Genomic DNA, 27192 nt, shown 5'->3' with positions numbered 1-27192 from the left:
TTGAGCTGAAAAGTTTAAATAATTTGAAGAAGCTGATGTCTTGTCACTGATATACATGGCTACAGAAGGCCAGGAGAAGATTGATACAGTCATAGCTTTATATCACATTTAAATAATAAAAAGAGTTGAGCAGCATTCAATTTAACTCACAAATTAGCATCTCTAGCTCTTTTCATAACAAAAGCTTTTGTAGACTGGTAATTTTGACCACAATAGCATTTTGTTTTATAATTCCAGATTATCAAGCTGATGGATGGAAAGCGATCTCAAACTGTAGGAATTTTGATATCCAGTTTGCACCTGGAAATGAGGGATATTCAACAAGGTGAGAGTTACAAAACTTGATATAAATTATTTACATGGAAATTTTCTTATATCTTTTCTTAAAATGAATGAAAGTGGGTGCTTTTATGTGTGTTCCTTTTTTGGTGTCAGCATAATAACGAGAAAAAGTAGAATTAGTTTTCCAGCTACGTACATGTAAGTGAACAGTTGCTGTTGCTAACTTAATCTGAAATTTAAACCCTACCCTTTCCCCTGGTAATTAATTGACTTTAGATTTTGATTTTATGTGTCACATCCAGTGTTATGATTTTAGTGTTGTGTTCTTCATGTATAGTTGTTTTGGATTTTAAGAGTGGTTCTATCGGATTGCCTTCTATATGTGTGCTCTCAAAGCTGTTTATGTTGGCTCCCTTCTTTGTTTCCTCTTCTCTCTCTCGCTCTTCCCCATCGCTATCCCCAGAGGCCCTCAGCTCAGGGAAGCTCAAGTGAGAACTTACAAATAATATTTTGGGTTTGTTAGGTGTTTAATTTTTTGCTTTGGTGGCAGTATAAAAAACTTATCCAAAAGTGAAAATACCAAACCCATATGACAACAAGAGGGATGAACACTGAGCTGTACATTTTCAAGTGATGGGGACTATTCTGTGCACAAGTCCTATTATTGATAGGAATGAGCCAAAGCAGCTTGGAAAAAATGTATCTGTCTCTGACTATAGAGTTTTTAGGGGATGTAGATAGATCAGGTGTTTTGGTGCTTGTGCTACATATTAAAAAGGACACTGTTTAGGTAATTTTCATATTTAGAAAGCTTTTTGCTGTTGTTTAAAACAACTGCTGGAAAGCTCCAAATTGAAGTCTGCTTTCTTGCGTGTGATGGAGGAAAAACAATGGCAAAGACTGGCGTGGAATTGAGGGGTGTTGAGATGCTGCTGGCATTGATTATTATTAATTTTAGAACAGCCTTGGAGCATTCTAGCTTTTTTTTAAAAAAAAACAAGGGCTTACAGATGGTTACAAGAAGAAGAAAGAAATGAGGCAAAACTTTGAGCCTTCCCATAATGTGTCAGAGATATCATAATGATAGACGCTAGCTGCAGTAATGAATTTTGTGAATAGTTTGCTGGCAAGACTAATAAGAGGCAGCAGCTGTAACATAAAAAGCCTGTGATGTTCTTACTTCAAGTTTCTTCAGATACATTTTCAAGATCTCTTATTTCATGCTGTGAGATGTCTTGTAGATAAGACACTTACGCTGCAGAGTATTAATGTGGCATTTTTATATTTCACGACAATACAAATGCTATTAATCATGATCTGTCTGACGAGATGACTGGACAAAAGAACCATAACTCCCCAGGGCTAAGGATGGCACCCAAATGCTATGAGGATGATCCTTAGAACCCCATATTATTATGATGATGATAGTAATAGTTCATCTTCTGATTCATGCTGTCACATTCAGTCTATTCCTCACTAAGACTTTTTCCTTTATCACTGGACTTTACCCAGTTTATGTAGACTTCTCACCACTATGGAACCTTGACTATTGCTAAGAAGATTACTTGCTTGTAGGGTGCTAACACCATTTAATCTCATGGCTAGGAAAGGATCATTACAATGACATGCATAACTCATGAGTGCCTTTGGAATACTGTATTCTTCTTTGAGTGATGATGGTCCCTATCTGTATTCCACTGAGGATTATGCTCATGCACCATACATCCACAGCTTTTAAAAGTAGTAGTGTCCATTGGTCCGCACATGTGCCCTTGTTCTGCCTCATGGTTTCAACTGGGGCAGACCAACTGCGCCCTCAATTCCTTCTCAGTGTTGCATGGTTCAAGTCCGAGCTTCTGCTTTTCTTTCATCTCTTGTGATGCACTTTCAGAATTTCTTGTATTCAGTTAGTATTTTATTGTGGGGTGTTATGTTTGGTATTAGTAGTAGTAGTAGTTGTTGGTGTTAGTAGTAGTTTTCTTAGGATTTAAGGACTTTGGGACACTGCTTTGGTGGTTTCCCTGCTGTCCACCCCCAGCACCTGCACCTGGGTACTGGATTATGCTGAAGATGCTGAGGTTCAAGATCTGCACTTCCTGCCCTCACTTGTTTTCAATCAGCGACAGCACCAACCTGCCTTTATTTCTTGGGGGAAGCCCATGTCACATTCAGGGGCAGTGTCTGCCTCTCCTTCCTTGCCAGTACCTGCAATTAGAGCAACCTCGCTGTACATCAGCCTGAGCAGTCGAGGAATGTGCCCCCTACCATGGAGCTCCAGTCCAGTTCTTCCAGTACCAGTGCTAAGGCCCAAGAGAGACACTGCATCCTCCACGAGTTCTGACCATGGAGAAACGGCATGTTTCAAGGCCCACAAGCACTACAGAAAGTCACATAGAATGCCAGACACGCCGATTCCAGTCACTGAGGCCTTGGCTACACTTGAGAGTTACAGCGCTGTTGGTGGCTTTATAGCGCTGTAACTCACTCACCGTCCACATTGGCAAGGCACATACAGCGCTGTATTTCCGTGGCTACAGCGCTGCTTGTACTCCATCTTCATGAGAGAAATAAAGAGTATAGCGCTGCTGCTGCAGCACTGGGGTGCCAGTGTAAACACAGAATAATCTTAGTACGCTGTGACTGACCTCTGGAAGCTTCTTATAATCCTTTTAAGTGAAGATTACTCTCTTTGTTTTGTTGTGATGCCTCTCTTTGTTTTGTTGTGAACTCCGGGCTCCGGAGCTGGTTATCAAAAAAACAAACACAGCTACTGTTTGCTGTGAATGAGCAGAGGCAGGAAGGGAGGCTCCCTTTGCAATGCCCACAGCTAGTGTTTGCTTGAAGAGAGGGGAAGGGGAGCGCTTAAGGAGAGAAGCAGCGCGGCGGGCAGGTGGGGGGTACGTTTCAGCACGGCTGCATATCTGATCTGTGAGGGGAAAAAAACAGTTGCTGTTTGCTTTCAGTGAGGGAAGGGGGAGGAGTTGGAACTTGCAAGGCAGCGTGCTGACACAGTGTCGACTCCAAAAATCCACTCACTCTCTCCCTCACGCGCTCTGTCATACTCCACCCCACCCTACCCTTTCAAAAATCATGTTGCAGCCACTTGAACGCTGGGGTAGCTGCCCATAATGCACCGCTCCCAGTGCCACCGCAGATGCTGCAAATGTGGCCACGACAGTGCGCTGGTAGCTGTCAGTGTGGACGGACTGCAGCACTTTCCCTACTCAGCTGTACGAAGACAGGTTTAACTCCAAGCGCTGTACAGCTGCAAGTGTTGCCATCCCCTGAGTCTCAGCATATCCCCATATTGCCAGAACCACAGGAATCATCAGTTCTGAAACAGCCCTCTACCCACATTCCAGCTCTGATTCTGTCTGTGTAATGACACCAGAGGACTCAAATCGATTCCTGGAGCTCATAAACAGTTTGACCTAGATGAGATGAAATCCCTGCCATCTTCTAGTGCATTTGGCTCCAAAGAGACTCTGGTCTCCTGATTTGGACTTGCCACCTTCAGGTCATGTGCCTGAGTGCTCCCCTTCGACATTCTCATTTTTGCTGGTTCCGGCAGCTCCGCCTTTTGAACAAGGATCTGATTCTCAGTGTTGAAAGATTCAGATGGTGCATATGGTCCACCATTCCCATACCACAGCAAAAATATCTGAAGGCTCTGCTGGCCCAGTGTCAATATTCTCCCTTCCCTCAACCCAGGAGCCATTGGTACCCAGCATCAGGGGGACCACCACAGCAACTGCCGGATCCGCCTAGTTGGCCATACTGGGAGTCTTGGCCCCAGTATCTGCCTTGAGAACCTTTTAGATCTGCTCAAAAGGAGTCCCCCACTCTGGCCTTCGTTGGGTAGACATTTGGAACCACGATTGGTGGAAGCACCAATCAACCTGACTCCAATGGTACTCGCCAGATCTGGAGCAGCTCCCCACCCTCATCTCCAGATGTGGCAGTGTCCTCAGCTCCTTCCTCCCCCCATGGATGTCTACCACCAGTTCCAGGAGTTGTTAAGGAGGGTGCTTGAGGCCCTCCAGTTGCCACTGGAGGAGTTGCAGGACAGCCAGCATCGGTTACTGGACATTCTGCATGCATCAGTATCGGAACAAAGTGGTGCTACCGATCAATTATGCCATTCTCCAACTGGCCTGCACCATCTGGCATACCCGGCAACATGTGCACCCACCCTGAAGAAGGCAGAAAGAGTACTCTGTACTGGTGAAGGGAGTCTGAGTTTCTATTTTCTCATCCCTCTCCCAATTCCCTGGTTATCAAGCTGGCACCGAGTGGGCTAGACAGCAGCACCACATTCCACTCCAACTGACGAGGGGTAAGAGACTGGACCTTCTGGGTTTGTAAGGCTTTTCATCATCCAGCCTTCAGTTTCGCATCTCTAATACCTGGCATTACTGGCAGGCATGGCTTTTGAATTATAGCCAGTTAGCGCAATTTTGCGGACAAGCTTCCCAGCAGGGCCATGCCTAGTTCCAGGCTATTTGAGGGTATGTCTACACTACTGATTATTCGGTTTTACAGAAACCGGTTTTTTTAAACAGATGGTTTAAAGTCGAGTTCTACGCATCCACGCTAATCACATTAATTCGGTGGTGTGCGTTCCATGTACCGAGGCTAGTGGTCATTTCCAGAGCATTGCACTGTGGGTAGCTATCCCATAGTTCCCGTAGTCCTCCCCCGCCCATTGGAATTCTGGTTGAGATCCCAGTGCCTGATGGGGCAAAAAACATTGTCGCGGGTGGTTCTGGCTCTCCCTCACTCCGTGCAAGTAGCACAACGATTTCACATGCCTTTTTTTCCTGGGTGAACTGTGCAGACTCCCATAGCACGGAAAGCATGGACCCTGCTCAGCTCAAAGACAGCAGTCAATGGACGTTGTAAACACCTTGCGCATTCTCATGCAGTCTATGCTGAACCAGGACTTGCAAAACCAGGCGAGGAGGAGGCAGCTACGGCAGCGCGGCAACGAGAGTGATGAGGACATGGACACAGAATTCTCTCAAACCGCGGGCCCCTGTGCTTTGGAGATCATGCTAGTAATGGGACAGGTTCTAGCCATGGAACGCCGATTTTGGGCCCCGGGAAACAAGCACAGACTGGTGGGACCCCATAGTGTTGCAGGTGTGGGATGATTCCCAGTGGCTGCGAAAGTTTCGCATGCGTAAGGGCACTTTCGTGGAACTTTGTGACTCGCTTTCCCCTGCACTGAAACGCCATAATACCAAGATGAGAGCAGCCCTCACAGTTGAGAAGCGAGTGGCGATAGCCCTCTGGAAGCTTGCAACGCCAGACAGCTACCAGCCAGTCGGGAATCAGTTTGGAGTGGGCAAATCTACAGTGGGGGTGCTGTGATGCAAGTAGCCAAAGCAATCATTAAGCTGCTGCTACAAAAAGTTGTGACTCTGGCAAATGTGCAGGTCATAGTGGATGGCTTTGCTGCAATGGGATTCCCTAACTGTGGTGGGGCGATAGATGGAACCCATATTCCTATCTTGGCACCGGAGCACCAGGGCACCCAGTATGTAAACTGAAAGGGGTACTTTTCCACGGTGCTGCAAGCACTGGTGGATCACAAGGGACGTTTCACCAACATCCATGTGGGATGGCCGGGAAGGGTTCATGACGCTCGCGTCTTCAGGAACACTACTCTGTTTAAATGGCTGCAGCAAGGGAATTACTTCCCAGACCAGAAATTAACAGTTGGGGATGTTGAAATGCCTATAGTTATCCTGGGGGACACAGCCTACACCTTGATGCCATGGCTCATGAAGCCATACACAGGCAGCCTGGACAGTAGTTAGGAGTTGTTCAGCTACAGGCTGAGCAAGTTCAGAATGGTGGTAGAATGTGCATTTGGCCTTTTAAAGGCACGCTGGCGCACATTACTGAGTCGCTCAGACCTCAGCCAAACCAGTGTCCCCTTTGTTATTGCTGCTTGCTGTGTGCTTCACAATCTCTGTGAGAGTAAGGGGGAGACCTTTATGGAGGGGTGGGAGGCTGAGGCAAATCACCTGGCCGCTGCTTACACACAGCCAGACACCAGGGCGATTAGAAGAGCACACCAGGAAGCGGTGCGCATCAGAGAAGTTTTGAAAACCAGTTTCATCATGGGCCAGCGTACAGTGTGACTGTTGTGTTTATTTCTCCTGGATGAAACCCTCCCCCCGCCCCGACTGATTCATTCCCTGTAAGCCACCCATCCTCCTCCTTCGATTACCGCTTGCTGCTTAAGGAAATAAAGTCACTCTTGTTTAAAAATCATGTATTCTTTATTAATTAATTATAAAAAGAGGGCGAGAACTGACAAAGTAGCCCGGGTGGGGTTTGGGAGGAGGATAAGAGGGAAGAAAAAGGCCATTAAAAAAAATTCAAAATAATGACAGTCTTTTGGTTGAGCTGTCCACTGGGGTGGAATGGGTGGATGCACGGAGTCTCCCCCCCACGCATTCTTAGTCATCTGGTGGGTGAGGAGGCTAAGGAACATGGTGAGCGGGGAGGATGGTTATACAGGGGCTACAGAGGCACTCTGTGATCCTGCTGCCGTTCCTGAAGCTCCACCAGATGCCGGAGCATGTCCATTTGATCATGCAGCAGCCCCAGAGTTGCATCCCGACACCTCAGATCTTCCTGCTGCTACCTCTCATCTCGAGCATCTCTGCTTTCCTCACGTTGGTCCCTCCTGTCCTCACGGTCACTGGCATCTTTCCTGTACTTTGATACCACATTCTTCCACTCATTCAGATGAGCTGTTTCATTGCGGGTCACTTCCATGACTTCTGAGAACTTTTCGCCTCGCGTATTCTTTTTTCCGCCGCCTTATCTGAGAGCCTTCAGGACGGAGGAGGGAGACTTGAAAAATTTGCAGCTGCAGAAGGAAGGGAAAAAAAGAGAGAGAAGTATTTTAAAAGATACATTTTACAGAACAATGGTTATACTCTTTCACGATGAACAACACTATTCACATTACATAGCACGTGTGATCTCACTTGCATCTTAATATTGAGTGCCTGCGACTTTGGTGTTAGAGATCACAGACGCAGGTCCGGGCATCAGAATTCGGCTTGCATGCGGCCATGGTAAGCCATTGTCTTTCAGCTTCTGCAGCCTTCATATATCCAGTGCCCTCCTTTCCCAAATAGCAAGCAAAGCCCATTGAGTGCTGCTTCTTTCCTGTTAACGTGCAGCACTAGAACCACTCCCATCCAATTCTCTGGGATGATCGCTTTACCCCTCCCCCCACCGTGTGGCTGGTAGCAGGGAAGATCCCAGCTAGCCAAACACGAAAAAGCTCAGCGCCAATCCCCCCCCCCCCTCATCCCGCTGCTTGGCTAAATGCAGGGAAGGATTTCTTTTAAGCCACAGGCAAACAGCCCAACCATCTCTGTCTCCTTAATTAAATTCCCGTATTTCAACCAGGTTACCATGAATGATATCACCCTCCTGAGGATAACACAGTGAGATAAGGAATGGATGTTGCTTGAATGCCAGCAAATATCGGGACCATATGCAGCTAGGCTTTGTCATCCAATGATACCAGATTACTTGCTACATGCATGGCGTGGTCAAGTGTCCTACCATGGAGGACGGAATAAGGCTGCCCTACCCAGAAACCTTCTGCAAAGGCTTTTGGAGTACCTCCAGGAGAGCTTCATGGAGATGTCCCTGGAAGATTTCTGCTCCATCCCCAGACGTGTTAACAGACTTTTCCAATAACTGTACTGGCCGCGAATGCATCCCAAGTCCTCAGGGCAAATTAATCATTAAAAAACACTTGCTTTTAAACCATGTTTTATATTTACAAAGGTACACTCACCAGAGGTCCCTTCCATGGCTTCATTGTCTGGGATAGTGGCTTGGGAGGGCTAGGAGGGTACTTCTGTCAAGCTGAGAAAAAGCCCTTGGCTCTTGGGGAGAACAGAGTGCTGTGTGCTCTCTGCAAGCTCGTCCTCCTCTTCCTCCTCCTCATCTTCCCCTTCCACAGAATCCTCAGGCAAGGCTAAGATTACCCCCAACTCGGAATCCACAGACAGGAGTGGGGTAGTGGTGGCAGACCCCCTAGAATTGCATGCAGCTCAGTGTAGAAGCGGCATGTTTTCGGCCCTGCCCCAGACCTTACATTTGCTTCTTTGGTTTTCTGGTAGGCTTGTCTGAGCTCCTTAACTTTCACATGTCACTGTACTGAGTCCCTGGTGTGGCCTCTCTCCATCATAGCCTAGGAAATTTTTTCAAATGTTTTTTCATTTCGTCTTTTGGAACGGAGTTCTGTTAGCACAGAATCCTCTCCCCATATAGCGATCAGGTCCAGTACCTCCCGTGCGGTCCATGCTGGAGCTCTTTTTCAATTCTCAGACTGCATAGTTACCTGTGCTGATGAGCTGTGCGTGGTCACCTGTGCTGATCAGCTCTCCACACTGGCCAAACAGGAAATGAAATTCAAAAGTTCGTAGGGCTTTTCCTGTCTACCTGGGCAGTGCATCTGACTCCAGATTGCTGTCCAGAGCAGTCACAATGGTGCACTGTGGGATAGCTCCCGGAGGCCAATACCGTCGAATTGCAGCCACATTAACACTATTCCGAAATGGCAATACCAGTTTGAGCGCTACTCCCCTCGTTGGGGAGGAGTACAGATATCGATATTAAGAGCCCTTTATATAGATATAAAGGGCTTCGTTGTGTGGACAGGAGCAGGGTTAATTTGGTTTAACGCTGCTAAATTTGGTATAAACCCGTAGTGTAGACCAGGCCTTAGAGGCAGGCAGCTTGATTGCCAGGACGACGCTCCAGGCCGTGGTAGATTTGGCGGACACGTTTTGTTCACTAAGGCCACAGGGATTATCATGAGGAGAGAATCCTGGTTACATTCCTCTGGTTTCTGAAGGGAGGTACAGAACACAACTGAGGAACTCCCCTTCAATGAATCTCACCTCTTCAACCAGAAGACTGACATTCTCTATTCTCATTCAAAGACTCTAGAGCCAATCTGTGATCTCTGGGCATTTATACACCAGCACCCAAGTGCAAATTCTATCGGCCTCCTCACAAACATCAGAACACTCAATGGCCCCATCTGCCTGGCCCATCAGCACAGTCCTTGATACCACACACTCAGTCTTTGCATAAGCTATGTTTCTGAGCCCTGGTCTACAGTGGGGTGTGGCCGGGGGGGGGGGGGGGAGGATCGATCTAAGATGCATAACTTCAGCTATGAGAAGCAGTTCATTCTGGAAATGGTGCATCGCACACAGTATCCTGTTGTCAGAGGCTTATCTACTGGGAACTCAGCAGATGCTCTGAGCAGGATTTCCTGGCCAACCATGAATGGGAACTACGCGACTCTGTGGTCAAGGATATTTTTCACTATCTCCACCCCTTAAGGTACAAGCCCATTCCACAAGAGTCCAAGCATCAACTATGGCCATGCTTCACGACGTGCCATTCATGGACACAGATAAGGCGGCCACATGGAGTTCAGTGCATACTTTCTCTTCCCATTGTGCCCTGGTGCAAGACTGTGTGACAGATGCCTCGTTTGGTATGGCTGCTCTCCATTCCATGGTTCCATCATCTTCCTCTCACCGTCCTCCTAATTAGATACCGCTTGTCAATGAATACATTGCTCAAAGAAGAGGAGGAATTTACTCAACCTGTAACTGGAGACGGTTCTTTGAGATGCATGGTCCCTATCTGTATTCCAATCCCTCCCACCTTCCCCTCTGCTGTGGATCCGATTGATTTGCAGTGGAGAAGGAACTGAGAGTGCAGTCGGTCCGCCCTACCCTTTTTCGCCTCAGTCAAAACCTTGAGGCGGAACAAGGGTGCATGTGCAGACCAATGGACACCACTACATTAAAAGCCCTGGCGCTGGATGCATGGCCCATGTGCATTATCCTCAGTGGAATACAGAGTAACCTCCTCTTCATGAGTCCAGAAACTTCAGAATGGAGGCCATGGTAAATTATCACTCATGACACATGTATCATATTGTGCAATTGGTTTTTTTAACGAAGGAGAAAATAATTATATTTAAAGGTTTATACAGTTTATACTTACCACCACCACATTTTCTGTGGTAAATTTTGAATGGAGATGCAGACCCCTTTGGAAATCTTAGACATAGGCTGCGGACCCCAGGTTGAAAATCACTGGTTTAAACAATCAAGCATACAAAACTGAGCTAAGCCTCATCCACGAGATCCCAACCCGCCTGGGTTACCCTGTCTCAACAACAACAATACACTTAGACCCCATGAGTCCATAGCACTGAATGTCCATGGCCACATTGCACAGCTTTATTGCAGGTGTCTAAAAGTTTCACTGGGTTATTACTGATCTGGTGGAGCCATGTTAATCGTGGATGGCCGCATGGTCACCACCAGTGTCCCCTTCTGTCTTTGAGTCCAATCTTCAGGGATCAGAGTGAATGGGCTTCATCTTTGAGGTGAGCTGTATGACCAAAAAGTGCCAGCTGGGAGTGACTGAGCCATTTTTTTTCAGGAACAGAAAGCAGAGTTATTGGCCTGTAGCTGCTGCACTAAGTGCATGGGCTTTTACCCTGATAAAGTGGAATGATGATCCCTTCCCTCCACTCCATTGGTACCTTCCCTGTGGTTCAAGTGCGGACAAAAATTTGGATTAATGGTACACTTATGGGCTCTGTGGTGCACCTGAGAAGTTTGGATGTTATGCTGTTGGGTTCAGAAGTACACTGTCCTCTGAGTTTCTTTATGGTAGAACGGACCTCTTCCAATGCAGAAGTTTCGGAGTCAGGGATTTAATCTACTAACTTGTCCAGATCTGAGCATGGAGTTGTTCAGGATAGTTAAGTACGGTCTTGTAATATTCTTTCCATCTTTGTAGGACTTCTTCTTGGGTTGAGCCTGTTTTATCATCAGCCTTATTTATCTGCATAAACCCTGCACAAAGTCCAGTTTTGGATCAAAGTGATTGAATAACTTTGCAGATCATAATTTATTAGATCTTATTCCTTCTTCTACCTCTTTTGCCAAGTTCTCAAAATAAGCTTCACGATCCACTTCTACTCTTGCTCAAAAAATACTCCATTGTCATGGCACTGTCTGGTCTCAGATTTCTTTTGCAAAATTTGAAATTTCTGATCAGTTTAGTCAAGGGTGTTGCATGTAAAATTCCATGTTTGGAATGTCATCTACGACTTTTTGGATGACCAGGCTTATGATTGTCCAAGCTGATTCTGCATCATCTGGGAGAGTGCCAAGTGCATGAAATTTGTTGCACACTGTGACAGAGTACTTATTAGCAAGTGCTGAATGTTCACAGATGCATTGTGCCTTATGTTTCATAACAGGTGCACTCCTTTTGAAATCAGAGGGTAATTGCCATTTTAGCACAAGGAGATGATGGTCAGTATTTGCTGGGACTTCTGCACCTCTGTGTGCATCCGATATGACCTTAACTGTTTTATGATCCAATATATGGTTCAGCTCCTTCCTCGTCCAAGCATCGTTGGATATCCAGGTTTCCTGATGAATATCTAAGCACCTGAATCCACTTCCAGTAATGGTAATATTATGAGACACGTAAAAAGAGAGAAATCTCAGAGTTATTTATGGTTCCAGAGCAAAATGGGCCAAGAATAGTCTCAAAAGCATTTCTGGGACAACTTGGTTTAGCGTTCATATAGCTAAGTATAATAGGTTCATTGTGCAGTGAAGCAGATCGAGCCATTGCTTCTTGCTGCTAATAGAATTTATCTTTATTAACATCCATAGCTACAGCAATGGATAGCTGTGCATGGCATGGCATCAACCTGGCATATAGTAGTCCAATCCCAAATAAGGTGCTACACTAAATGATTTATTAAATGGTGGAAAGAGGATGAGTGTCATCTAATTTATGTAATTAGTTCCTCCAGAATACAGAAAACCTGCATCCTCACAGAATGATTACCATGTTTCGCAAGTCATTGCCTTGGTTATACAATTGCAATGTTGTATCTTTTCAACTCTTGAACTAGCAAAACCTGGTACCTGACATCATTTATGGTTTGTACATTCTTGGTGGCAAATCTGGTGGATTTTTCTCAAATCATTTGTGGACGCCATAGTCATTATGGAGTTCAGCCTCAAGTGTGGACCATGTTTTATTGGATGCTCCTTGATTCCATCTGTCACCTGAGGACAGGGGAAATGTAGCATGGTGATTTTATTTGGGGACACTAACCCTTTTCTCAGAATCCCTTCCACATGGAGCAGATGGTTCTGAGGTCATAGATCAGCCATCTTTACTGCTCTTTGGGAAATATTTTCCCTTCTTTTCTGGGTCTGTCCTGGGCCTTCACTCGGAACTCTGAGCCAGGGCCCTTATTGAATGCTACTGGCTGGAGTCAGCCAGAACTGAGACTCATGATGGCAGAGTTGACCACACCCAGAAGTAGCAAATACTGCTTCCCCATCTGCTATCATAAAGGTATGGGCCTATTGATATCTGAACAAATTATCCCCAAATAAATTCTTTGGCTAGCATTACTACGGAATGAAGAACTGCCACATCAATACAGACACTTGCAAAATTAGTGAGAAGATAAACAAGAGCAGTTACAAGAAAACATAAATGCTGCTTGAAATGCTGTGGGCTTTTTACCTCCAAGGAATCCCCTCTAAATCTGATTTAAGTCAAGTAAGTGGAATGCAGTTCAGATAGCTTAGCAGTCAGAACACATGTGATTGACCATATCTGGCACACAGATGTTTCGGTTTGCATTTGATGACTAGCCAGCAAACAGGCAGACGCACATTGTAGAAGGGAATCTTCCACAGATGTTTCTCAGAGAGAGTGAAGTTCACCTTCTGTAGATAAATAGCCATTCTCACTCCTTCTCAGAGTATATGCTAGACAGTGGGGCAACCCAAATACATAACAATGATTTTGGCAAAGAGCTATGTATGTGTAGACTAATTAGTACAAAAATAATCTTTCAGTGATGTAAAGGAACACTGAGTTAGCAATTGCTAGTTCTGTCCTATTTTAAACTAATGAGGGAAAAGCCTACCTGTTAGTTCTAGAGAACTCAGAATTTGTGCCTTAACAGATTTTGCTGCTGAAGCTGGTACTCATGATGATGGTACTGATAATGACAGTCCTGCTGCTACTTAGATCATTAGTAATGGTACTCTCAAATGTCCATCTCTTAAGCATCGTGAACACACAGCAGGGAAATCTATCATTGCAACCAGGTAATGCAGAATCTAAACTATATTTACATAGGTCATGTCCACGTGGTGTGGCATCTGTCTCCCTCCAGTGGTGAGCCTGCTACAGCCCTACTAAGAGACCTGAGGTCTTCTAGTTCAGGCAGTAGAGGCTCATGCATAAGATCCAGAGCTCCCAGGTCAATCCCCACGACAGACAGCCCATCCAGGGGTGTCAGCATTACATTTAAAAATCAAATATTTCTAGTAGTAAAAGGTGATCATCAAGTGGCTCAGAGGCTTGGTATAAAACTTTCTGATGCTCCCTTTTTCTGGTCCTTTCATAGCCTTTTGAAAGAGAGAGAGAGGAATAGTCCTTTTTAACCTTAAGTAGATTTGGGTTCAGTTCAAGGGGTGTTCCACATACAGCTCAGCTCTTATTCTCTGAACCCACATGCACAGTTGTGAAAATAATCTTCCCAGATAAGTACACTTCTGTATTTGTTTTATTCCTGTGACAGCTCAACTAAAGCAATAGAGCAGGGGTAGGAAACGCGTTGCTCAGGGCTACCTATGTGGTTCAGTTGTTAAATATTACAAATTTCTTCATAACCAGATGGATTCAGTTCTGTTGCTAATTGTGTATGTGTATGTGAGGCAGCCTTGCCCCTCAGGGTACGTCTATACTACGGGATTATTCTGATTTTACATAAACCAGTTTTGTAAAACAGATTGTATAAAGTCAAGTGCATGCGGCCACACTAAGCACATTAATTCTGTGGTGTGCGTCCACGTACCGAGGCTATCATTGATTTCTGGAGCGTTGCACTGCGGGTAGCTATCCCATAGTTCCCGCAGTCTCCCCCGCCCATTGGAATTCTGGGTTGAGATCCCAATGCATAGTGGTGCAAAAATAGTGTCGCAGGTGATTCTGGGTAAATGTTGTCACTCATTCCTTCCTCCTTGAAAGCAACGGCAGACAATCATTTTGAGCCCTTTTTCCCTGGATTGGTCTGGCAGACGCCATAGCATGGCAACCATGGAACCTGTTTTGCCTTTTGTCACTGTCACCGTATGTGTACTGGATGCCGCTGACAGAGGCGGTACTGCAGCGCTACACAGCAGCATTCATTTGCCTTTGCAGCATAGCAGAGACAGTTATCAGTTGATCTGTACTGTCTGCCATGCTATTGTAAATTGGCGATGAGATGATGGTTATCAGTCATTCTGTACCGTCTGCTGCTGTCATGGGTGCTCCTGGCTGAGGTTGGCCAGAGGCGCAAAGACAAAAATGGGAATGAGCCCCCGGGTCATTCCCTTCCTTTGATATATCTAAAAAATTAGAGTCAGTCCTGCCTAGAATACAGGGCCAGGGCAAGTGTGCTAGAGAAACCAGTGTACTAAATAGCAGCAGCCACTCCGTGTCAGATCCCGCAGAAATGATGAGCTGCATGCCAATTCTAGGGAGTGCCCCTGCAACAACTCCACCCATTGCTTCCCTGCTCCCCCACCCTCCTGGGCTACCGTTGCAGTGTCCCCCCATTTGTGTGATGAAGTAATAAGAATGCAGAAATAAGAAACACGACTGTTAGTGAGATAAAATGAGGGAGAGGCAGCCTCCAGCTGCATATGATAGTCCACGCAGGACATTAAATGGTGCGGGGAAGAGGAGCCCAGCATCCCACTGCTATGATAGTCCAGGCACTACAGAATCTTTTCTTTAGACATGAAAGGAGGGAGCTGATGGAGCTTAGCCCCCAGTTGCTATGATGAAGACGGTTACCAGCCATTCTGTACCATCTACTGGGAATGACTGGGAGTCATTCCCATTTTTTACCCAGGCACCCCCAGCCGACTTCACCTGTGGCCAGCCAGGAGCAGTCACGGGCTGATGATGACAATGGATAGCAGTCATATTGTACCATCTGCCACCGGGGAAGGGAGGAGAGAGGGTGCTGCTGTTCAGTGCCGCAGCATCACATCTACCAGCAGCATGCAGTAGACATAGGGTGACATATAAAAAAGTCAAGAAATGATTTTTTTTCCCTTTTCTTTCATGGGGGGGAGAGGGGGCGTAAATTGATGACATATTCCCTAAACCACCCCGGACAATGTGTTTGACCCTACAGGCATTTGGAGCTCAGCCAAGAATGCAAATGCTGTTCGGAGACTGCGGGGACTGTGGGATAGTTGGAGTTTTCAGTACCCCCCTCCCTCCCTCCATGAGCGTCCATTTGATTCTTTGGCTTTCCGTTACGCTTGTCACGCAGCACTATGCTGAGTCCCTGCTGTGGCCTCTGTCTGGAGATTTTTTCAAATGCTTTGGCATTTTGTCTTCTGTAACGGAGCTCTGATAGAACAGATTTATCTCCCCATACAGCGATCAGATCCAGTATCTCCCTTACGGTCCATGCTGGAGCTCTTTTTGGATTTGGGACTGCATCACCACCCGTGCTGATCAGAGCTCCACGCTGGGCAAACAGGAAATGAAATTCAAAAGTTCGCTGGGCTTTTCCTGTCTATCTGGCCAGTGCATCCGAGTTCAGATTGCTGTCCAGAGCGGTCACAATGGTGCACTGTGGGATACCGCCCGGAGGCCAATACCGTCTGTTTGCGGCCACACTAACCCTGATCCGATATGATAATACTGATTTCAGCTCTACTCCTCTCGTCGGGGAGAAGTACAGAAACCACTTCCCTGCTCAAGGAACTCCCAACACAAGTGCTCAGCAATAGCAGTGTAATATAAAGCAAATAGTAATACTTCTCTGCTGTGATTTAGTCATTCCTTCCCCCTGCTAGCCTTTAACAAACTTTTATTATTATAAAATTATAATAATTATTATTATAACTAATTGGCACAAATACACATAATTATTATTATAACTAATTGGCACAAATACACAGAATGCCTAAAGTGGTCTGAATATAAGTCTTAATACTTGATCAGAATGTTTGTTTATTGTACAAGCAATGTAAGACTTAAGGTATCCTTATTTATTCTCTCCCCCACTCCTTTCTTTTCCCCTTGCTTTTTTTCAAACATCTCTCACTTTTTCTTTTGGAAATTAAGTTTTAATTTTTTTTTAATGAATGGGGTGGATGGGTCACAATTAATAAAGTGACACTGCCCAAGCTAGTAATGCCCCCTGCTCTTGAAAACATACTCCTATTTACTAACTAGCTAAATTAAGCATGCATACAGACAGGGGAGAAATTTATATCAGTGGCCTAGAATTAGATGGAATTGAGTATTTTCTTTACAAAATCTAGGTCATTTCTCCCTGGTCCCTTCCCTTACCAGTAGACTATATTTTCTCAGATTGGCAGCTAACATGGACTTTGCTGTTCCTAGGGAGTAAGATTTGTTCTTTTGAGAGCTAATACAAATTGTCATAATGGGCAAAGCAGCAATATATGTGGCTGGAATGTCATTCTGACTCAAATTCCTCTATATAATGTTTAATGGATTGGATCAATTTTCCTGCCTGTGATTTTGTATTTGTTATGCTAGGAATTCATACATTTAGAATGGGGACCTAGGATAGTGTCCTGGAGATGCAAAACAGCTCTGGAGTGTAAAGCATGCAAACCCAGAGAGACTGGAGGAAAATATTTAGACTGTGACTCACCAGAGCTGGGATTGTACCTTCTTTTTTGTTTGGAAAATTCCCAGGAGATACAAAAGAAAAATATATGATAATATACCTGAAGCTATATGTTAGTTCAGCTTTCTTTAGTTTAATTGAGATGGTATAAGAAAATCTTACAATGAATTGTAAAGAAATATGTGCCCCAGATATACTTCTTGGTGGGACATATACTTCTGCTTCATTAAAGAAATGTCAGTGTTTTTTAGAGAATAAAAATAGACAATGTTGCAGTTGTTGCATTGTATGATGTTGACTTGAATGGAAATCTATTCACATTGGACCTAGTAATTACTATATAAGGAAAATGCTCTTTTTATTAGTGAAAATTTACTTGCTGAAAGTCAAACTAACAATAAACACAGTCTTATACTAGTTGAGAGTTGCTTACAAAGCAACAAAAATATCCTATCTATTGTATCATTGGTTGAATTTAGTTGCGGCTGTATATTCTGTAAAGTGGCCAGCAAATAAGGCAGACGATCAGCATAATCAAAGATATATCTTTACTTTCCCTCTTCTGCAGCTTGTGATGTATGCCTGGCCTCAACCCACCTAGACATCAAGAATACCATTCTTTCCACCAGGCCACAATGTATCCCATATTGTAAGGAAACATAGCGCCAAGAAAAAACACCACCAGAAACATTGCAATTTACAATGCTGAAATTATACTGGATTAAATAACTGGAAATATTTGAGCAATAGAGTAAAATTAACTCATTGATAGTGTAATCTCTCTAATGATCACATATGTTATATTATATTTTTGTATGTCCTACCTCATCACATCCGTAGGTTCCTTAGATTTATGCTATGTATTCCTTCTTTGATGAAGAGCCATGGGAAAAAGGAATATGCGCTGTCCAGGTTGCCAGTAGATTATGGCATGAAAGCATTATGTTAAAGCTGTTTCAAATTATAAAGCATGTAGGAAAACAAAATCTATTAATAGGATTCACTGGTGATGATGTGTTTGAGGGGATGGGGAAGAGAGGTTGATGGTGTTTGTTATTTCCCTCAACTATTTGTGTATGGGTTCTCTATATACTCACTCCTCTTCCAAATGGTGGTGGGGAAATGGCCAAGATTAGCCAAAGTAAATAATCCAAAACATTGTACCCTTGCCTGTAGACAAAGCCTATAGACATTGCGCACTACTTTTGGAGCAAGCCCCATGAAATCTGAGATCAGTCAGAGTTCCTGAGGTCCTTCCTAAATCTTAGCCAACAGCACCATTGCTAAATATCCAAGCAAGTTTGCTTGGGAGCTGAAAGACTGTATTGTATATGTATATGTAATATTAAATACTTCCATAGCAGCTTTCATTTGTGGACAAGAAAACACTTTACAAACACTAATATAGTAAACTTCGTAACACCTCTGCACAGTAGCTAATTATTACTCCATTTTACAGATAGGAAAACTGAGACACAAAGGATAAGCAATTTGCCCAGAATTCCTAACTTTCATTCCCTATCATGTTTGGTGTTTTTTTTTCTTATTCGTAGATTCATAGACTCTGGAAGGGACCTGAAGAGGTCATCGAGTCCAGTCCCCTGCCCTCATAGCAGGACCAAATACTGTCCAGACCATCCCTGTTGGACATTTATCTAACCTACTCTTAAATATCTCCAAAGATGGAGATTCCACAACCTCCCTGGGCAGTTTATTCCAATGTTTAACCACCCTGACAGTTAGGAACTTTTTCCTAATGTCCAACCTAAACCTCCCTTGCTGCAGTTTAAGCCCATTGCTTCTTGTTCTATCCTTAGAGGCTAAGATGAACAAGTTTTCTCCCATCTCCTTATGTCACCTTTTTAGATACCTGATATTGTGCTTTGGAAATACTGTGTGACTTCTTCATTCCTTCACTGTGTCCAGTATGAATGTGTTTGCATTATTATCTGTGTAAAATAGAGATAGCTACATACAGAGCTCAGAAGTTGAGAAACAATTTCCTTTAAAAGTTATTTCCTTTGTTCTGGATAATTTACAACATATGTTTTTGTGAATCTGTCTACGGCATCAAGCCTGATGTGGTTAGGTTAACATTAGTGCCAGAGTCTTTTGCTCATGACTTCATGCAGCAGTTGAGCTTTCCTAAAGTTCTAAACCCACATTATGTCTATGGTGCTTCTTTGCATTATAACTCCTTTTAACATTTTTACATGACAGTAAGTCAGATGTTGGATGAAGCGTTTAGAGTAATTTAGGATATCAGCTCAATTTGTCTGAGATAAACAGGAGGAATTTGGATGTGTTAAGCAGTTGTGCCAAGAGGAAATTTGTCCTTACCAATCATAGCAACTTTTTGGTTGACTGGATCTGTGACATCTTCCTTTAAATTTTCCAAAGATGGACTTCATTTTCCCCCTGAAACCAAACCTTAGTTACTAGTAATGCATTGTGTAAAATAGTTAAGTCTACTGTGGTCCAAGCAAATGTAACTTTGGAAGAGTTGTTTTTAAAAATAACATATTTCTGTTTGATTATTAAAATACTGATTTTTAAATGATTTTTTTCACATTTCTGTTAAACATGCTTTAGTTGTTGCATTAACTGCTTTGCTGCTGATGCTGAATGTGTGTAAATTCTGGCAGCCCTTTTTAACCAAATACTACTTAAAATGAAGGGAGTAGTACCAGTTATGTCCCACCTTAAGACTGTTGGAAATACATAACATGCCTTTCAGCAATGGTGGTAACAGGAAAGAAATATCTCTTTAGTACTAAATCTTTAAGATCTATAGTTGTCTGAGTTTCTATACACAGCAAACAGCATGCTTTAAATGTTCAGGTTTTCCTCTGTGTACATTTTTGCAGTAACAAACTATAGACATTAAAAGAATAGATCAAATCCCTAAAATGTGCTGTGGAGAATGTTTTTTACAGCTAAATTGATAAAAAAAAAGTAACTCTGTTAAAACCTTGGGTAAAAGTTTATATTTCTTGCAGCAGCCTCTGATTGTGAAATGTAGTTGGCAAGTATTTTTATGTGTGCCTGTTAGTTTGAATGCACGATGCTGATCTGTTTTTTGTCCTCCCTGACGGTTATTATATCCTAATGGGTGCAACACTACACTAATGATCCTTGTGTATATAAATTCTTCTTGTTGTGTGCAGACACCATAGGGCCACATAAAAATGTTTGCCTCAATTTCCCTGCAAAAAAGGAGCTCAGAAACCAGACTTGGCCAAGTAACAGATTTTTAAAGGTAGAGGAACCCAATAAAATTACCAGCTTTGCACAGCATGAGTCTACTTCCTTGTGACATATTGTGAGGTGTAGGTGAAATATTCTAACTGAACTGACAGTGTAAGGAGGACAGTTAACTAGAAAGCAAGATAAAAGTAAAAACCACCAATGATGATTGATACTGCAGTAGCTATTAATTGTTTTGGAACCTCTTTTGTAGATTTCTGACACTTCTTTGTAACTTATTCCTGTGCAAGTCTTGGTGTAATGAGATTTAATGCAGTAAAGTACCACAGCCAAATTTAATGTATCAGGGAGTTATTTTTAATACTGTAGTTTCTTGAGACATGTGAGTCACAAAATGTTTAAGAGGATTAAGGAGCTTTAGCTTTAATCTAGCTCTGAAAAAAAAGTAAAAGTAATCACAGAATGCTTCGTCCATATAGTTCAATGAATGTTTTTAAAATGGCACCAATTCAAATGAGGTTATGCAACATATTTTGAGGTTAGTGTACACACTTTAAGTATAGTATATAACAGCTCAGGATTCAGATATTATGCAACTGTGAATTTGGGGATCACTGCCATCACTCCAGAATTTGAGAGGTGGGGGGTAAGAAACCAAGCAAATTGTTATGATTGCACATTTTTCCATTTTTGTGTAGTGCTTCCAACATGAAGGATGCTAACTTTGTTGAGAGCAGGTGAAGAAAATACATAGGGATAGATTATAAAAGTTATTTAAGCACCTAGAGATGCATATAGGTGACTAGAGGCATTTTCAAAAGCACATCATTGCCCAACTGCCACTTTTGAAAATCCCATAAGATTTTCATATTCATATTAGATATTCTTTAGGTGCCTGAATACATTTAAAAATCTGGCCCATAGGCCCCAATTTAGTTGATAACATGTGAGCTGAGCCATCTGCCTGTGCCTTAGCAATAACTGTAGGATTGAAGCCCTGCTAAGACAGAAAGCAGTATCTCTGTGCTGTTTAATACACGTAATCAGTTGTTCAAAGGATAAACTAACTCAAGTTTGTCTTCCTTTGTATTTAAGCTTATTATCGATTATTACTGATTCAGTTTAAAGTCAGCTTAGATATTAGAATATATTTGAATATGTTAATTTCCCCCCTTAAACTTTTAAGGTTCAATGATTGGTTTAATCCTGTCAATTTATTTTAATATAACTGGTTATTGTAATCTTCTCTATTTAACAATAGTTATCTGGGTATTTAGCATAAAAATGAAAAATGTCCGTAATGTTGGAGCCTTTTCTGTCCAGTAAACCATCCTCCATTTGGAGATATAAAAACTAACATAATAAAAATCCTAATTTTTGTGTTATCATTGTTGTACTTTCTGTACTTGAAAATGCCAGTTATAATTATATTTCTATACATTTAAGATCTTTGTCATAAGTTACTTCTTTTATTATGTAGTAAAAGTTATACATTCATCAACTGAAAACTGATGATTGCTTCATTGCAAGTCCATTTACCAGTTTGAACTAAACAACTATACATACTGTAGAAGCTGATGGTAAGACATACTGGTGAAATCTGAAATAAAAATAATAAAAATCTCTTTTTAAATGCATTTTCAATAGCCCAAGATAGGATGGGAGAGGAATGAAACTCAGAGGGGAAAATTTAAGCTAAAAATCAGAAAAATTGTTTTGATAATGAGATGTATTAGGCTGTGGAAATGGACTTTCAATGCAAGTCCCAGTCTCTTGGGACCTTTTGAAATTGAACTGGATAGTACATTAGAGAATGTCTTATGTAGAACAAGCTTCAGTTGGCAGGTAGATGATCTAATAGATTCCATCTCTAACTATATTTATTTGAATCTAAAATAATTAGCTTAGCTGTTCAGCTTTTTTGTATTTGTTTAAATATTTTAGTTCTAAAAATGTGACAAATATAGAAGTAAATCTTCCTTTTTTTCATTGGTAATACCTTTCTCCCTGCCACTTTCCTGCCCCTCTAGCCAAGGTGTAATGTCAACAACAGATGGAATCATAATTGACAGACAAAATTTTAAAGCATTCTAAATGTCACTGATCGTTTTAATAAAATTAATTAGCCTGCCACAGAGAAAATTTACTAGCCTGCTGGTTAATTTCCAATGTAAAATCATGGGGTAGGAGGGAGTGCAGGAGAAACCTTATTACTTTTGAATAATTATTTAAAGATGTGTGTCCTGTCTAATTCAAACATCATCAATGGTGAATGCAGCAACAGCTTTTTATATCTTTTAAAATTGCAAGTGGTCACATCTCAACATATAAGTGAGGAAATCAAATGCAGCTGAAATTTAAAGGTATCGATCAGGTACCAACTAATGATAATTCACTGGTCACATAGAAAACTATTGAAGCCTTAGTTTTGATGGTGATGTTATTAATATTCCTATTACTATTTAATGTAAGCAAATAATTTAGATTCAGGATACAAAATGACTTGAAATTATATGCCTAAATGAATGTAATGTTCTGAATCTTGATAAAAACAGGGTTGTTTTTTTCAGAAGAAATGAAAAATCTTTAGTAATTTCTGTGACATTATATTAAAAATTCTTATTGGCAGTGAATATGCACTTCACAGTGCACTTGATACCTGCAGTCTGATTTAATTTTGAAAAACATGACTAATGTAGTGCCTAAATTACATTGCAGTGAGACACGCAGATAATAGAATTAAATAATTCCATGAAATTCAGATCTGCAGTAGGAACAAGATTAGCCTTTTTTTTTTTTTTAAATTCCAGTGGGCAAATGAACTGAACAGTAATCTGCTGAATAGAGAAGTTCATATATCGCTATTATTGTTAGAAATTTCCCCACAGAACAAATTTAATGCAATCAAAACATTCTGCAGGAACCTGTCAGTTCTGACATTGTTTGAAAGAAACCTGCCTGGCTTCCTGCCAGTTCACCTGCTGCACAGCTCCTCAAGCTTCCCAGCTCGTCAGCAGCCCACCTAGCAGGCTGCTGGGGATCCAGCAATTCCAGGCTCCGTGGCTCCATGCCAGCCTAGGCTACCAGGGCTTCCAACCTCTTGACTCTTTGATATCCTGGCTGTTAAGAAGCCAGGGAATTCAGGTTCCGCAGCAGACCAGCTCCTTGGAGTGTCAGGCAGCCAACTGGCCACTTCCTTGGCTCCTTGCTGTCTAGCTCCACAAGCGACCCAGGATGGGCGGCCAGCTGGTCAGCTCCCTGGGTTCTTAGGCTCCCAAGCAGCCTGTTCCAAATTGGGGAAAAGTCAAAAAATTAATTTTTCAAGTAAGCTAAATTTAAAAAAAGTCCATTTCTGGAGAACAGTGATGAATTTTTTCAGCTTCCTCCTGGAGCGGCTCCCATCTCAGGCTAGCTCCCCAGGCTGCCTGACTCCATGGGCAGCCAGCTCCCCGACTGCCTAGGTGCCCCAACACTATGGCCAACCTAGAGAGCCACCTGCATTGGGAGTCAGGCAGCCCCAGGAGCAAGCTGAAAAAATTCACTACAATTTTCTGAAACTTAATGTTTTGAAAATTCAACTCCTGTGACATATTTAGAATTTTTGATTTTCTCCCAATTTGGGACAAAAGAATTTCAAAAACTTCAGAAAAGTTTGTGCGAGTTCAATTCTGTTTTCTGTCCAGTTGTGATCTATAAGATATGTTACCTGAAAAACAGATATTAACCCAATATGTTTTTTTAGTATGTAATTTGTTATTTTATCCTTTACAGCTACACTAAATGTGGATGATTCCATAGTAGACCTGGAAACACTGGAAGCACTGTATGAGAATGTAAGTATGAAGAAAACGTCATGTGAAACAGCACAATGTTCATAGTTTCAGATTTTTACCAAGTGCAAACACACTCAAAGAATAAATACAGTTTTATTTTGTGACCATATTACGCAGGAGAGAGTATATAAAAATGATTTTTCGTAGGGAATGTAAGAGTATTAGTGGATATCTTCAAAATGTAGTTAGCCAACACAGTGCATGTATTTTGCCAGATCCAGTCTCCTGTGGGAAATATACTGTATATACTTGTTCATAAGCCAGATTTTTTTAGTAAAAAAGGGAAGCACCAGAGAAGGGAGTCAGCTTATGATGGGTATAGAGAGGGAGAGGTGGGACACAGCCTGTCCCCACAACAGAGGGAGCAAGGAGAGGCAGCACAGCCAGCAGAGACAGAAGGGAAGAGGCCAGAGTCTCTCCGCTTCTGGTCATGCTGCTCTCCCCCCAGCCTCTGAAGCCGCTGCAGCTCCGGGGCTGGCAGGCTGCAGCCGGACTGCTCAGCCCCGCCCCCCAGAGTATGCTGTGGCCGTGCCGCCTGGCCCACTGAAGCATGCTGCAGCCAGGCCGCCTGGCCCAGCCCACTGGAACATGCTGTATCCAAGCTGTCCAGCCTGCTGGAGCAGCTCCAGCCAGGCCAGAGACATCTTCCCTTGGCCCTTCCCAGATAAAGTGGGAAGGGATGGGATGGGGAGAGTATGGGGGTCCCAGGCTAGGGGTGGGGTCATGTGGGGGGGGTCACAGGGGTTACTCCCCCGACCCCCAGCTTCTCCGCTGCACAAAAATTTCCCTACCTGTTGCTGTCCCAGTCCATCAGGGTAAGCAGCTGGCTCACCAGGACACTTTGTTTACTTAGGTTTACCTCCATGCCTGCAGACGCTTGAGGTAAATGAACCGTCTCGGCCCACCAGTGGCTCATCCTGATGGCCTGGGAACCAAAGTTTGCAGATCCCTGAATTATAGGGTCAGCTTATGAACGCATCATAAAAAATTTCCATTTTTACTTGTCCATTTTGGGGGGTCATCTTATAAACGAACTGGCTTATGATCGAGTATATACACTAAACATATCCAAAACAATTGGAGCTGGATTAAGATTAAACAAGTTGCAACAAAAGACGTTACATGACCTGTCGTATGCTCCCCCAAAAAATATTGGCCTCCCACCACAGAGAGTCTCCTCCTCACTGTCTATGTCTTCTCCTACTCTATCCCACTTCTTCAGGTCTATATCATACCTTGGGCATACTTTTCTTTCCCCTTGCCCCAGGTTCACTTTTCTCTAGGTCATAGCCTGGGAGGGTGTCCCCTTTCCAGATCTTCACCCCCTCAAACTTTAAGACTACTTTTAAGGCATACTATGTGATTTGCTTTGTCTTGCCTTCCCCAGCCAACTATTCTACAACTCAATACAGTGTGCAATAGTTTGTGTTTTTTCTTTCTATTTGGTAACCAGGAAGCTCTAGAGGGAGTTGAGTTATGAGGCAGAGAAACTGGCAGAGGAAAGGGAAGCAAAGCATCTACAGGACTCTGCCAGGAGATATCTTTGACCTTGAAGTGTTTAAGCTCTAGAAAGGAATATTCCCAAACTCACTGTGGGGAAGGAATTTTCTCCACTCCCTCTCTCTACTCTATAAAATGGGAAGGGAAATTTGGAAACATATGTTTAGGGGCTGTCATAAACAGATAACTAAGGGTTAATGTCTCTTTCACCTGAATCACCTGACCATAGGACCAATCAGGAAACAGGATTTTTTCAACTCTGGGTGGAGGGAGGGTTTTGTCTGTGTTCTTTGTTTTCTGCCTGATGCTCTCTCAGCTGTGAGGGGATTTCTATTTCCTGCTTTCTAATCTTCTGTTTCCAAGTGTAAGGACAAAGAGATCAAATAGTGAGTTATGTGGTTTCTTTTCTTTGGTATTTACATGTCTATAGTTGCTGGAGTGCTTTGAATTGTATTCTTTTTGAATAAGGCTGTTTATTCAATATTCTTTTAAGCAATTGACCCTGTATTTGTCACCTTAATACAGAGAGACCATTTTTATGTATTTCCTTTCTTTTTATATAAAGCTTTCTTTTTGAGACCTGTTGGACTTTTCTTTACTGGGAAACTTCAGGGAAATTGAGTCTGTACTCACCAGGGAATTGGTGGGAGGAAGAAGTCAGAGGGAGATCTGTGTGTGTTAGATTTACTAGTCTGATTTTGCATTCCCTCTGGGTGAAGAGGAAAGTGCTTTTGTTTCCAGGATTGGAATTACAGAGGGTGGACTCCTTCTGCTTAGATTCACGGAGGTTGCTTCTGTGTATCTCTCCAGGAGCACCTGGAGGGGGGAAGGGAAAAAGGATTATTTCCCTTTGTTGTGAGACTCAAGGGATTTGGGTCTTGGGGTCCCCAGGGAAGGTTTTTCAGGGGGACCAGAGTGCCCCAAAACACTCTAATTTTTTGGGTGGTGGCAGCAAGTACCAGGTCCAAGCTGGTAACTAAGCTTGGAGGTTTTCATGCTAACCCCCATATTTTGGACGCTAAGGTCCAAATTTGGGACTAAGGTTTGACAGGGGCTGATTGTGAAAACTGGAGCATAGGACAATTTGAAGGCCTTCTGTAATGTAAGGTTTAGATCTTGGTGCACAGAGGTATTACTCTGCTATGCAAATAGAATAAGTTTGATTTTGTATTGTGACTTTCATAAACAGTATCACATAATGCTTCACAGAATTAAATAATACAGGTGCAAATTTCAACTACAAAATGAAAATAGAGAAATAGTTCTGTGAATGTGATGATGGGTTTATAGCAACTTTCTGTATTTATATCCTGCTGGCTATGAAAAAGGGGCCTCTGTCATGAGAGTACTTGCCCCTAAGGTGAGGGAAACAGCATTATAGATGCAAACTGTGGCTAGGCTGTAGTTAAAGGGGAAAATCCTCAGAAAAGTTCTTCAGTAGGATCCAGCCAAGATAAATAGAATGACAAAACAGAGAAAATAAGTCTTGAATCACATAGGTGAATAACATTAAAAGATATTACGTGTTCGTCATAATTCAACTCTGTCTTCTGATCTGTACACTAAGTATCATTC

The 27192-nt window shown here is 42.9% G+C and overlaps 1 protein-coding gene across 4 annotated transcripts in view; it reads left to right on the top strand.

The window, feature by feature from the left end:
• Nucleotides 1–27192, top strand: part of FMN1 (formin 1) — a 361845-nt gene that overhangs the window by 223855 nt on the left and 110798 nt on the right. For all 4 annotated transcript variants that reach the window (XM_030559410.1, XM_030559412.1, XM_030559413.1 and 1 more), the window contains 2 exons: nt 238–325; nt 24056–24117. In XM_030559410.1, the coding sequence (XP_030415270.1) occupies nt 238–325; nt 24056–24117 (150 nt within the window). The remainder of the gene's footprint in view (nt 1–237; nt 326–24055; nt 24118–27192) is intronic.

This window comes from Gopherus evgoodei, chromosome 4 (genome assembly GCF_007399415.2).
Source record: "Gopherus evgoodei ecotype Sinaloan lineage chromosome 4, rGopEvg1_v1.p, whole genome shotgun sequence".
NCBI classification, from domain to species: Eukaryota; Metazoa; Chordata; order Testudines; family Testudinidae; genus Gopherus; species Gopherus evgoodei.
This window is presented reverse-complemented; position numbering and strand designations above follow the sequence as displayed.